The sequence below is a fragment of the Pristiophorus japonicus genome, chromosome 6 (genome assembly GCF_044704955.1).
Source record: "Pristiophorus japonicus isolate sPriJap1 chromosome 6, sPriJap1.hap1, whole genome shotgun sequence".
NCBI lineage: Eukaryota > Metazoa > Chordata > Chondrichthyes > Pristiophoridae > Pristiophorus > Pristiophorus japonicus.
The window spans coordinates 267,147,690-267,161,928 of NC_091982.1; the positions used below are offsets into that span (position 1 = coordinate 267,147,690).

Sequence of the window (14,239 nt, forward strand, 5' to 3'; positions counted from 1 at the left end):
ACCGACTCTGTCGATGCCTTGTGGCACGCGACAGTTTCAGGATACGGCACTGCACCCCGAGGTGTCGTACCACCAACCAACACGACAAATGCGAGACAGGAGGAAGAACTTCCTTCGCATCCTCCATCCACTGAGGTCATTCTGCCGATGTCAGCCCCCCCTACCCCCCCTGCCCCAAGGCGCTCTGCTGCAAGACATCTTGGCCCTGTTACTCAGGGATTACATGGGAAACGGGGTTTACAACAAAGGGCCGTCAAGTTACAGGAGGGAAGCATGGCCGCAGGTAGGGAGGAGGGGCGTATATTATTGTTGTTATTAAAAAAAATTGTTGAATGTTGACTGTTGGGGATGGTGGGAGGGGGTTGTTGTTATATTGTGTTAAAAATGTTGTTCACTGTTGGGGGTTGAGGGCGGGGTGTTATATATGTTTGTTAAAACAATTTAAAAAATACCTGTTAAATTATTAAAATGTTTCATTTAAGTTTACAATTGTTGTGAAGTGTCTTCTAATAATGTAATCTAATTAATACAATGGTTGCAAACAATGGCCAGGCCAGGCCAGGCAAGGATGAAACGTAATGCAACTGTAACTGTCACCAAGGTAACTTCATTCATGAGCTGCTGACGTAACTACCACGGGCTTTTCCAGTGGTGTCGGGGGAGGGGGGGGCGGGGGGGCAGGGGGCATGGGTTCATCGCCAGGCTGATTGTCCTCCCCGAGGTCCTCGTCCTCCTCCTCGTCCTCCTCTTCCACCTCCCCTCTCTCCTGAGGTGGACCAGCGGTCCCATCTGGCAATTGTTGTCCTCTCCTCATAGCGAGGTTATGCAACATGCAGCACACCACAATGAACTCAGCGACCTGCTCAGGGTGGTATTGTAGTCTGCCTCCTGAGTGGTCCAGACATCTGAAGCACTGCTTCAGAACTGCAATTGTCTTTTTGACAATACTGCATGTAGCTACATGGCTTTCGTTGTAGCGCTTCTCGGCTTCCGTCTGAGGCTTATGCAAGGGGGTCATGAGCCAGCTGGCAAGGCCATATCCTTTATCTCCCAGCATCCAACCGTGACCTTGTGGCTGACTCTTAAACAGGTCAGAGATAATGCTCTCACACAAGATATGCGCATTATGGATGCTCCCTGGAAAATTTGCATTTACTGCCATGATTATTTGCTTGTGGTCGACAACGAGCTGCACATTCAGGGAGTGGAATCCCTTTTGGTTCCGAAACACCTCTGCATCCTGTAAAGATGCTCGCAGGGCGATTTGTGTACAGTCTATTGCTCCCTGCACCTTGGGGAAGTTTGCTATTCTCGAGAAACCCAAAGCCCTCTCACTCTGTGCCTCCCTGGTCATGGAGTCATTTATAAAGTCAATCCTGCATGCGTAAAGGGCTTCAGTCACCTGTCAAATACAGCAATGTGTGGCGTGCTGAGAGATACCGCAAATGTCGCCAGCTGAGGCCTGAAAGGAGCCCAATGCGTAGAAGGAAAGTGACGCAGTAACCATAACCTCAACGGGCAGTGCGGTGCTGATGGTGCTGGTAGCTGCAGATCTCCCTTAATTAGCTGGCATCTCTCACTGATGACCTCCTCTCGGAATCGCAGCCTTCTCACGCCTGTATTATCGGACAAGTCCAGGTATGATTACTTATCCCTGTAAATGCGTTGGGTGTAACCTCTCCTCCTCGTGAGCAGTCTGCCACCTCTTTGATTGAGCACATAATGCTCTTCAATAAACATTCTCCCATCTCTATTTTGCAGCATGTGATTAGTCATCAATCCTGGTTGAGAAATTACAGGCCACATCACTATAAATCACTATAAATGCCCTTAATTTGTCCTCAACAAATACAAATGTGATTAGATGATTGGCAAGAGTCAAAAAGGCCCTTAAAATCACTCACAGATTGATTCTCCTGGCAAACAATTCAAGCAGCCTCTTATTAAAGATCCTCCGAGTTACAAAATGGTATCCGTTTTGTCGAGTTAAGGTCAGTTGATTGCAGCTTTTCTTCAGCTTCTTTTTGGGCCAATGATTATTTGGGCGAATTACGGGCGAAATGCCGAAAGTAGCGCTCGGTGATAATCTGGGCGATAATCGGGCATTAGTTTCCATTATAACCAGTATTCTCGGCCTTGCACAAGATTGACGTCATATTTTTTTTAAGTAGTCCGAGCGATGCAGCTCATTCCTCTCTGCCTAAAGTTGTGCCGGCGATAATCAGGTGCTAGTTTCCATTTTTCATCAAAAATGGGCAAAAGCCTGAATCTCAGCACTTTATTGGGCGCTAAATGGATGCTAATTGGGTGATGATGTGCCGAAAGTCTAGCCCAATTTCTTTAAGTGATTACTTTTCTGTTGCATTTTCATAGATTCGGCTAACATCTTGGAGAAAGATGCAATTAAATCTGTAATCGCGGAAGGTGACATCAACAATGACAAGATGGAAGCATACATCTTCATACCTAACAATGCTTTCAGTAAGGATATTTCTCATTATACGAAACAGTTTTAGTTCATGTGTGTAAAATAAGTGGAAAAAAAAGACTTGCAATCAGAATTTACCATAATCAGTAGAAGTGCATTGACTTGGTACTGCAAGCTGAGATATGGGCCGGAATTCTAACCTAAAGAACGGGTGGGTTTGGAGTCTGGGGGCAGTTAAATTGTTAAAAATGGGATTCCCAATCTGATCCCTTCTCCAACCCATCCAGTTCTGGTTTTAACAGAGGCAGAATGGCAGGGGTGAGGTGGGGGTGTGTGGGGGGGTAGGGTGGGGGTGGGGTGGGAGTTTGTGGGGGTGGGGGTTTGTGGGGGTGTGTGGGTGTGGGGTGGGGGTGTGCGGGGTGTGGGGTGTGTGGGGGTGGTGGTGTGTGGGGGGTGGGGTGGGGGTGTGGTGAGGGTGTGTGGGGGTTGGGGGTGGGGTGAGGGTGTGTGGGGGTTGGGGGTGGGGTGGGGGTCTGTGGGGGGTGGGGGTGGGGGTGTGTGGGGGGTGGGGGTGGGGGTGGGGGTGTGTGGGGGGTGGGGCTGGGGTGGGGGGTGGAGGTGGGGTAGGGATGGGGTGTGGGGGGTGGAGTGGGGGTGTGTGGGGGGTGGGGGTGGGGTGAGGGTGTGTGGGGGTTGGGGATGGGGTGAGGGTGTGTGGGGGGTGGGGGTGGGGTGGGGGTCTGTGGGGGGTGGGGGTGGGGGTGTGTGGGGGGTGGGGGTGGGGGTGGGGGTGTGTGGGGGGTGGGGGTGGGATGGGGGTTGGAGGTGGGGTAGGGATGGGGTGTGGGGGGTGGGGTGGGGGGTATGTGGGGGCGGGGTGGGGGTGGGGTGGGGGTGTGTGGGGGCGGGGTGGGGGTGGGGTGGGGGGGTGTGGGGGTGGGGTGGGGGGTGGTGGGGGTGGGGTGGGGGTGTGTGGGGGGTGGGGGTAGGGGTGTGTGGGGGGTGGGGTGGGGGTGGGGGTGTGTGGGGGGTGGGGGTGGGATGGGGGTTGGAGGTGGGGTAGGGATGGGGTGTGGGGGGTGGGGTGGGGGGTATGTGGGGGCGGGGTGGGGGTGGGGTGGGGGTGTGTGGGGGTGGGGTGGGGGGTGGTGGGGGTGGGGTGGGGGGTGGGGTGGGGTGGGGGTGTGTGGGGTTGGGGTGGGGGTGGGGTGGGGGTGTGTGGGGGTGGGGTGGAGGGTGTGTGGGGTTGGGGTGGGGGTGGGGTGGTGGTGTGTGGGGGTGGGGTGGGGGGTGGTGGGGGTGGGGTGGGGTGGGGGGTGGTGGGGGTGGGGTGGGGGTGTGTGGGGTTGGGGTGGGGGTGGGGTGGGGGTGTGTGGGGGGAGGGCGGGCAGCCCAGGAGGTGGGATGTCAATTGAAATATTATAATGAAGCTGGAATCCTTTTTTTGACCTCCATTTTATTTTTAACTGCAAATGGCCATGTTTCACACAATTCGTGAAACCTAGCAATTAAAGCAAGACGAGTTGATGGCTCCAGGAGGCAAGTGCCTTTCTACCTACCTCCTGGATCCAGGCTCCCTGCCATACCTGTCATGTATTTAACGATCTTGCAATGACATAGTCATGTAACTGTAACTCCTGTGCACTGTACCTGTACTCTAGAAATGCACATCCTGACCACAGGGGGTGAACTTGCGGGAGACACTCCTCACCTGGGTTTCCAGGTATAAAAGGGGAGGTCCCAACCTGGGTCCATACTCCTTGGTCCTGGCAATAAAGGTGAAGGTCACAGGGTGACCATGTCTGATATATCCATGCCTCGTGTGAGTTTGTAGTAAGGTGCAGGGACACTATAATACCCATCCCCTGGGATCGGAGGCCCCCCCCCCCGCCACGGATCACCACCCCCAGCCGTCCCCCACCACATTGATGTTGCTGAGGCTGGCCATGATCCTCTGGTGGCCAGCCCCGATCTTCTCTTCACTCAGCCTGATCATCCTGAACCTCTCTCCCCCTCCACCAATCGTCTGCTCGACCCTCCCAATCCTTCCCCGGCTCAATCCTCTCGCCCTCACCCCCATCTCTGCCCAACAGCATGGCCCGATCCCCGATCACTGGCCGACCCCCTACTCCCCGGTCCTTTCCCCAGCCTGATCTGCAGTCCTCTCTCGCCCCCAAATCGTCTGCCCGGTGCCTGACCACCGGTCTGATAATTCGTATGAATATACATCATAAACAAAAAGTGGTGGCCCAAAGTTTTGTTTATTGGCCTGGGTTAGATAAAGATTTAGAAGTATTAGTAGGTAAGTGTATTATCTGTCAACACTGCAGGGCCATGCCAGCTAAAACACCACTGCAAACATGGACTTGGCCAACGAGACCATTCCAAAGAATATATATAGATTTTTGCAATCTTTCACTGTAGGATCTAAACAATTCCTTATTCTTGTCAAAAGCTCCCAAATTACTGACTTAACTCATTGTCACATCCATGTTGCCGTCTTAGCTTCATAGCCATGAATCATTCCCAATAATCTTGAATTGATTTTCAATGACTCAAAATGGCTTTCCACAAGCTCTTTTTGTTAGTTCTACACTGTTCACTACTCACGCCAAAAATGGTACAGCCAGACTATAATTCGGGAATATCTTCTTGCTGAGTGGGAATATCCCATAAGAACATAAGAACATAAGAATTAGGAACAGGAGTAGGCCATCTAGCCCCTCGAGCCTGCTCCGCCATTCAATAAGATCATGGCTGGTCTGGCCGTGGACTCAGCTCCACTTACCCGCCTGCTCACCGTAACTCTTAATTCCCTCATTGGTTAAAAATCTATCTATCTGTGACTTGAATTCATTCAATGAGCTCACCTCAACTGCTTCCTTGGGCAGGGAATTCCACAGATTCACAACCCTCTGGGAGAAGAAATTCCTTCTCAACTCGGTTTTAAATTGGCTCCCCTGTATTTTGAGGCTGTGCCCCCTAGTTCTAGTCTTCCCTACCAGTGGAAACAACCTCTCTGCCTCTCTTGTCTATCCCTTTCATTATTTTAAATGTTTCTATAAGATCACCCCTCATCCTTCTGAACTCCAACGAGTAAAGACCCAGTCTACTCAATCTATCATCATAAGGTAACCCCCTCATCTCCAGAATCAGCCTAGTGAATCGTCTCTGTACCCCCTCCAAAGCTAGTATATCCTTCCTGAAGTAAGGTGACCAAAACTGCACGCAGTACTCCAGGTGCGGCCTCACCAATACCCTGTACAGTTGCAGCAGGACCTCCCTGCTTTTGTACTCCATCCCTCTCGCAATGAAGGCCAACATTCCATTCGACTTCCCGATTACCTGCTGCACCTGCAAACTAACTTTTTGGGATTCATGCACAAGGACCCCCAGGTCCCTCTGCACCGCAGCATGTTGTAATTTCTCCCCATTCAAATAGTATTCCCTTTTTAAATTTTTTTTCCCAAGGTGGATGACCTCACACTTTCCGACATTGTATTCCATCTGCCAAACCTTAGCCCATTCGCTTAACCTATCCAAATCTCTTTGCAGCCTCTCTGTGTCCTCTACACAACCCGCTTTCCCACTAATCTTTGTGTCATCTGCAAATTTTGTTACACTACACTCTGTCCCCTCTTCCAGGTCATCTATGTATATTGTAAACAGTTGTGGTCCCAGCACCGATCCCTGTGGCACACCACGAACCACTGATTTCCAACCTGAAAAGGACCCATTTATCCTGACTCTCTGCTTTCTGTTAGCCAGCCAATTCTCTATCCATGCTAATACATTTCCTCTCACTCCGCGTACCTTTATCTTCTGCAGTAACCTTTTGTGTGGTACCTTATTGAATGCCTTTTGGAAATCTAAATATACCACATCCATCGGTACACCTCTATCCACCATGCTCGTTATATCCTCAAAGAATTCCAGTAAATTAGTTAAACATGATTTCCCCTTCATGAATCCATGTTGCGTCTGCTTGATTGCACTATTGCTATCTATATGTCCCGCTATTTCTTCCTTAATGATAGTTTCAAGCATTTTCCCCACTACAGATGTTAAACTAACCGGCCTATAGTTACCTGCCTTTTGTCTGCCCCCTTTTTTAAACAGAGGTGTTCATTAGCTGCTTTCCAATCCGCTGGTACTTCCCCAGAGTCCAGAGAATTTTGGTAGATTATAACGAATGCATCTGCTATAACTTCCGCCATCTCTTTTAATACCCTGGGATGCATTTCATCAGGACCAGGGGACTTGTCTACCTTGAGTCCCATTAGCCTGTCCAGCACTATCCCCCTAGTGATAGTGATTGTCTCAAGGTCCTCCCTTCTCACATTCCTGTGACCAGCACTTTTTGGCATGGTTTTTGTGTCTTCCACTGTGAAGACCGAAGCAAAATAATTATTTAAGGTCTCAGCCATTTCCACATTTCCCATTATTAAATCCCCCTTCTCATCTTCTAAGGGACCAACATTACTTTAATCACTCTTTTCCATTTTATATATCGGTAAAAGCTTTTACTATCTGTTTTTATGTTTTGCACAAGTTTACCCTCGTAATCCCCACTTGCATTTGTCTTCAAAAGGAAATTGAACCAAAATTTCTTCATGAAGAAAATCCCATCCTCATTTGTAATGTATTTGCTTCATGGGTTTTTTGCTTAAGAATTTATAGCAACACTTTGCTATTAAGAATTAGTTGGTTTATTCATAAAGATTTAACAAGCACACTACACATTACCAATTCATCAACTCGGCTCACAACTGCATACCTCATCGTGGATGACCTAGAACCAACTGACTGGGGTTTTATTGGGTCTTGTGAACATCATCTGACTGGCTAAGCTACTCACAATGCAACAGTTCTACAACTATTTTAAAACATAACTTTAAATCAAGTGTCCCCTTTTGGTAAGGGCACTAGAACCCACAAATTTTGAAATTAACTGGGAACTTTGCCAATCAAATTAAAATTCTGTTCCCGGGGGTGATGATGCACTCCAATCCCTCTGGTGCCCAGCACGAGCGTACCGGTGGACACCAATTGTTCCATCTCCAGGGACGCCCTGACACAAACGTAGCCACGGAAGAGAGACAGGCAGTTGAGCCGAACAACCCCCTCGACTGCCCGCTGCCTGGACCAGTTAATGGCCACCATGACCAGGTCCAGGAGCAGTCCTACGAGGAGGCCCTCCAATCTGCCCGCTCCCCTCCGCACCAGGTGCCCAAAGATCAGGAGCGCAACAGCTCTACAAACTTGTGAGCATAATCACATGTGCATACATTACAGTCCACAAAAGGCCATCTTAGAAACTGTGGTTTTAGGTTGGGACCTGGCATACCTTTGCAAAGGTTCCATCAGATTCCCATCAAATTTACAGTTTGACTTCAATGGAAATATAAACAGGGAGTGAAATCCAGAAAGTTCTTGAAAACTCAATAATGTATGTTACCCATAAAAGTCTGCAAAGTGACTTATTTTGGCATATTTTGAATTGACATTATTCAAATTGCACACGTTAAGCAATATCAAGTGTTGAAAGGAGACCTTTGATGATTAATTTGAAAAATAGTCTGTTTAATCCCGGTTGCTCATTATTATTTCTTGATTCAATTATAGCTTTCTGTTTTGTTTCTTATCCTACATTTAGAGGATGATGCTTACTTTGGATTTGTGCTCTATAAGGATGCCTCATTCTTTCCAACTCTTAAAAAGAAAGCCAGTACTGTGTTGAAGACTCAAGTAATATCTGGTACTGTCTCTGGACACACTGGTAAACTTAAAAAACCAGTAACAATAAGATTAAGAAAAAAGGTAAGATAATTATAAACTACCATGGCAGGGAATGCAAAAAAAAAGTAGTGGCACAAATAACAGTGCAAATTAGAGTGCTTTTCATCTGGCTTAGAAGTGAGCTTTTTGCACAGAAGTGGAGTAAACGAGTTGGGGGAGAAATTCACTCTCACCCCGTTTGTGGTCCTAATTTTTAAAAGTTTGAAAAGCTAGTGTCAAGCGCTAACGATTTCAAACTTTAAAAATTTGCCTTTGTGTTCCAAGAAGGAAATTGAACGCTAAGTTAAGCACTCCACTTCCTTCTTGCAGCCCAATCGGCAGCAGGTGAGGCATACAGTGCTGCCGTGTTCGGGTCATCACTGCAGGCTCTGCAAAATAAAGAGTACCTACCTGGACCACCAAGGCAGGAACTCGGGAAGGAAACTGGAAGAAAAATGTTTGTTTTAAAAGCTTCCCTCTGCCACCTCGCCTTTAAGCATCGCCCTTGAAGCGACTGCCGCCTGATGCACACCTCCCGCAGCTGCTGGTGTTTTTGCCCAATTTCAGGTCTGGGGTGCTACTGGGGCGACGTGCACACCGATGATATCATGATCTCCAGGTGAAGGAGATCGGGGCACAACGCCGAAGCGACGACGCAAAGCTCCCGCTAGATATGGCGAGAGTCGATGTCAATGCTGCGCCATTTGCGAAGGCACCCAATTTCGCCCTCGTTGACATTAAACAGAATTCTTCACTGGTCGTCAAATGTTATATTTTATTCAAAGATTTGCATTTATTTAGCGCCTTTCATGACCTCAGGATGTTCCAAAGCATTTTACAGCAATGAAGTAGTTTTGAAGTGCAGTTACTGTTGCAATGTAGGGGAACACAGCACTCATTTGCAAACAGTTAGCTCCCACAAACAGCAATGTGATATTGGCCAGATAATCTTTTCGTGATGTTGATTGAGGGATACATATTGGTCAGGACACCAGGGATAACTCTCCTGCTCTTCTTTGAAATCATGCCATGGGATCTTTTACATCCACTTGAGAGAGCATGCAGCTGTTTAATGTCTCATCTGAAACACGGAACCTCTAACAGAACAGCACTCCCTCAGTATTGCACTGGAGTATCAGCCTAGATTTTTGTACTCCAGTCTCTGGAGTGGGACTTGAATCCACAACCTTCTGACTCAGACAGTGATAGTGGAGTGTTCCCTTATTGTCACTGGTTGTTGAAAATTTGTGACTCCTTTTGTGTGTGTATGCATATCCACTAGATTTGCCACTGGATTTGCCACTGGATTTGGCTTTCCCAGTTTCGAGTGCTGATGATACTCATGTTTCTAACTGAATATTCACAAAATATATGACAATTGTGCTGTGAAACAACATTTTCACAGATATTCATCAGTTTTTGCTGTTAGGAAATCATTCCAACGCTGTGTTTTGTCACAAGAATTGCCAAAATACTTTTGTGTCAAATGTCAATTTAGGTCAGTGGTAACACTCTCACCTGAGTTCAAATCCCACTCCAGGATTGAAGCACATAATCTAGATTTTAATCTCAGTATTGAGGGTGTGCTGTAGTTCCAGGGTTGCAATCTTTCAGTTGAGACTTTAAACCGAGGCCCCATCTACCTGTTCAGGTGGATGCAAAAGATTCTGGTGTTCTAACCAATATTCATCCCTCAACCATCAAAATAGGTTAAATGGTCATTCATCTCATTACTCATTGTATGACCTTCCAATGCGCAGATTGGCTGTTGTGTTTTGTCTGAAATATAACTGTGACTGCAGGTCAAAAGTAATTCATTTGTTGTTTATCACTTTGGGACAGGTGTGAAATGAGCTAGAGGGTCAAACAGGGCTGCGTCATCGCCCCAACCCTCTTCTCAATCTTTCTCGCGACTATGCTCCACCTCACAGTCAACAAGCTCCCCGCTGGAGTGGAACGAAACTATAGAACCAGTGGGAACCTGTTCAACCTGCGCCATCTCCAGGCCAGGTCCAAGACCACCCCAACCTCTGTCGTCGAGCTACAGTACGCGGACGACGCCTGCGTCTGCGCCCATACAGAGGCTGAACTCCAGGACATAGTCAAGGTATTTACTGAGGCGTACGAAAGCATGGGTCTTACTCTAAAAATCCACAAGACAAAGGTCTTCCACCATCCTGTCCTCACTGCACAGCACTGCCCCCCAGTCATCAAGATCCATGGCGTGGCCCTGGACAACGTGGACCACTTCCCATATCTTGGGAGCCTCCTATCAACAAGAGCAGGCATCGACGACGAAATCCAACACCGCCTCCAGTGCGCCAGTGCAGCCTTCGGCCGCCTGAGGAAAAGAGTGTTTGAAAACCATGCCCTTAAAACTGCCATCAAGCTCATGGTCTACAGGGCTGTAGTAATTCCCGCCCTCCTGTATGGCTCAGAGACAGGGACCATGTACAGCAGACATCTCAAGTTGCTGGAGAAATATCACCAACGATGCCTCCGCAAGATCCGACAAATACCCTGGGAGGACAGACACACCAACATCAGCATCCTTGTCCAGGCTAACATCTCCAGCATTGAAGCACTGACCACACTTGATCAGCTCCGCTGGGCAGGGCACATAGTTCGCATGCCAGACACGAGATTCCCAAAGCAAGTGCCCTACTTGGATCTCCTTCACGGAAAATGAGCCAAAGGTGGGCAGCAGAAACACTACAAGGACACCTCCAGACACCTGGGAGTCCCTGGCCCAAGACTGCCCTAAGTGGAATAAGTGCATCCGAGAGGATGCTGAGCAACTTGAGTCTCATCGCCGAGAGCATGCAGAAATTAAGCGCAGACAGCGGAAAGAGCGTGCGGCAAACCAGTCCCACCCACCCCTTCCCTTAATGACTATCTGTCCCAACTGTGACATAGTCTGTGGCTCTTGTATTGGACTGTTCAGCCACCAAAGAACTCACTTCAGGAGTGGAAACAAGTCTTCCTCGATTCCGAGGGACTGCCCATGATAATGATGAGAAATGCAAACTCTTTCTTATACTTTATCAAAATAACTTGATTAGAATTTTAATCAACTGCTTGACCCTGGCATTTATTGTCTAACAATACAGCTACCCATATGTGGTTGAATATATGGTATTCTAGCCATTTCTTCCTGCAGGAAATCAGTAAACGTGGTTGGAGATTGTGGCAGAATGTGCCTCGAACCCACTTTTTGCTGTCAGTCCCAGTTCAGCAAGGAACGTGGGAAATGTTGGCTTGTGTATCCTTTTTTTAATGACATTAATAAATTGGCTAAAGTAAAACAGTATTTTACAGAGATATCTCCAGGGTGTTATGTTATTTAATTTATAAACTAATACTTTGCATTAAATTTCTTTTTCTTCTCAGTGACTATTAGCTTTATGTAGCCTTCATTTTAGAAATCTAGGCTTGTATTTCCTTGAGTAAGAAGATTGAGGAGTGATCTGATCAAGGTGTTTAAAATGTTAAAAGGATTCGATAGGGTAGGTACAGAGAAACTATTTCCTCTGGTGGGGGAATCAAGAACAAGGGGTTGGAATCCTACAGTTAGAGCTGAGCCATTTAGGAGGGAAATCAGGAAGCACTTTGGGTAGTATAAGCATAGAAACATAGAAACATAGAAAATAGGTGCAGGAGTAGGCCATTCGGCCCTTCTAGCCTGCACCGCCATTCAATGAGTTCATGGCTGAACATGCAACTTCAGTACCCCATTCCTGCTTTCTCATCATACCCCTTGATTCCCCTAGTAGTAAGGACTTCATCTAACTCCTTTTTGAATATATTTAGTGAATTGGCCTCAACAACGTTCTGTGGTAGAGAATTCCACAGGTTCACCACTCTCTGGGTGAAGAAATTCCTCCTCATCTCGGTCCTAAATGGCTTACCCCTTATCCTTAGACTGTGTCCCCTGGTTCTGGACTTCCCCAACATTGGGAACATTCTTCCTGCATCTAACCTGTCTAACCCCGTCAGAATTTTAAACGTTTCTATGAGGTCCCCTCTCATTCTTCTGAACTCCAGTGAATACAAGCCCAGTTGATCCAGTCTTTCTTGATATGTCAGTCCCGCCATCCCGGGAATCAGTCTGGTGAACCTTCGCTGCACTCCCTCAATAGCAAGAATGTCCTTCCTCAGGTTAGGAGACCAAAACTGTACACAATACTCCAGGTGTGGCCTCACCAAGGCCCTGTACAACTGTAGCAACACCTCCCTGCCCCTGTACTCAAATCCCCTCGCTATGAAGGCCAAAATGCCATTTGCTTTCTTAACCGCCTGCTGTACCTGCATGCCAACCTTCAATGACTGATGTACCATGACACCCAGGTCTCGTTGCACCTCCCCTTTTCCTAATCTGTCACCATTCAGATAATAGTCTGTCTCTCTGTTTTTACCACCAAAGTGGATAACCTCACATTTATCCACATTATACTTCATCTGCCATGCATTTGCCCACTCACCTAACCTATCCAAGTCACTCTGCAGCCTCATAGCATCCTCCTCGCAGCTCACACTGCCACCCAACTTAGTGTCATCCGCAAATTTGGAGATACTACATTTAATCCCCTCGTCTAAATCATTAATATACAGTGTAAACAGCTGGGGCCCCAGCACAGAACCTTGCGGTACCCCACTAGTCACTGCCTGCCATTCTGAAAAGTACCCATTTACTCCTACTCTTTGCTTCCTGTCTGACAACCAGTTCTCAATCCATGTCAGCACACTACCCCCAATCCCATGTGCTTTAACTTTGCACATTAATCTCTTGTGTGGGACCTTATCGAAAGCCTTCTGAAAGTCCAAATATACCACGTCAACTGGTTCTCCCTTGTCCACTCTACTGGAACCAGCCTGGAATTCTTTCCCACAAAAGTCTGTGGTTGCTGGGACATTTGGAGCTATCAGGATTGAGGTTGGTAGATTGTTGTGAGGTAAATATATGTAGGGATATGGAGCTAAGGTGGGTAAATGGGGCTAAGGTACAGATCAGCCATGATCTCGTTAAATGGCGGAGCAGGCATAAGGGTCTGAATTCCTGTTCCAATGAATTTACTTAATACCTTATCACGTCTCTCAGGATAACACTTCACATGCAACAAAGTACTTTTAAGTACAGTCACTGATGCTGTGTAGATAAACATGCATTATAGGATTTCATTTGAAAGGAGGCTTTTGATGCATAGCAAACTTTTCCTTCTGCTGGCCAAGAACAGTGAAACACTCATCAAGGACACCGAGGCAGTCAGGACCCGCTGGAAGGAGCACTTCGAAGATCTCCTCAATTGAGACTCTGCCTTTGACTCGAGTGTTCTCGACTGCATCCCGCAGCATGCTACCCGCCACCACCTCAGTGAAACCCCAACACTGCACGAGGTAGAAAAAGTCATAAAACAGCTTAAAAACAACAACGCTATGGGTGCGGACAGAATACCTGCTGAGGCACTGAGGTATGGCGGAGAGGCACTGCTGGTGTGAATACATGACCTCATCGCTCTCATCTGGAGGGAGGAAAGGATGCCGGGAGATCTGAGAGATGCAGTGATCGTGACCATCTTTAAAAAAGGGGACAAGTCCAACTGCGGCAACTACAGAGGAATCTCCCTGCTATCAGCCACTGGGAAAGCCATCTCTAGAGTCCTCCTCAACCGTCTTCTCCCTGTGGCCGAGGAGTTCCTCCCGGAGTCACAGTGCGGATTTCGTCCCCTCTGGGGCACAACAGACATGATTTTTGCAGCGCGACAGCTGCAGGAAAAATGCAGGGAACAGAGCCAGCCCTTATATATGGCCTTCTTCGACCTTACAAAGGCCTTTGACACTGTCAACCGCGAGGGTCTATGGAGCGTCCTCCTCCGTTTCGGATGTCCCCAAAAGTTCGTCACCATCATCCGCCTGCTCCACAACGACATGCAGGCCGTGATTCTTACCAACGGATCCATCACAGACCCAATTCCCATCCGGACAGGGGTCAAACAGGGCTGCGTCATCGCCCCAACCATCTTCTCAATCTTCCTC

The 14,239-nt window shown here is 47.8% G+C and overlaps 1 protein-coding gene across 1 annotated transcript in view; it reads left to right on the plus strand.

Annotated features, from left to right (window-relative positions):
- Positions 1 to 14,239, plus strand: part of LOC139266316 (adhesion G-protein coupled receptor G7-like) — a 98,836-nt gene that overhangs the window by 55,723 nt on the left and 28,874 nt on the right. Inside the window, exons 7-8 of the mRNA XM_070884137.1 lie at positions 2,394 to 2,481; positions 8,085 to 8,248. Of these exons, the coding sequence (XP_070740238.1) occupies positions 2,394 to 2,481; positions 8,085 to 8,248 (252 nt within the window). The remainder of the gene's footprint in view (positions 1 to 2,393; positions 2,482 to 8,084; positions 8,249 to 14,239) is intronic.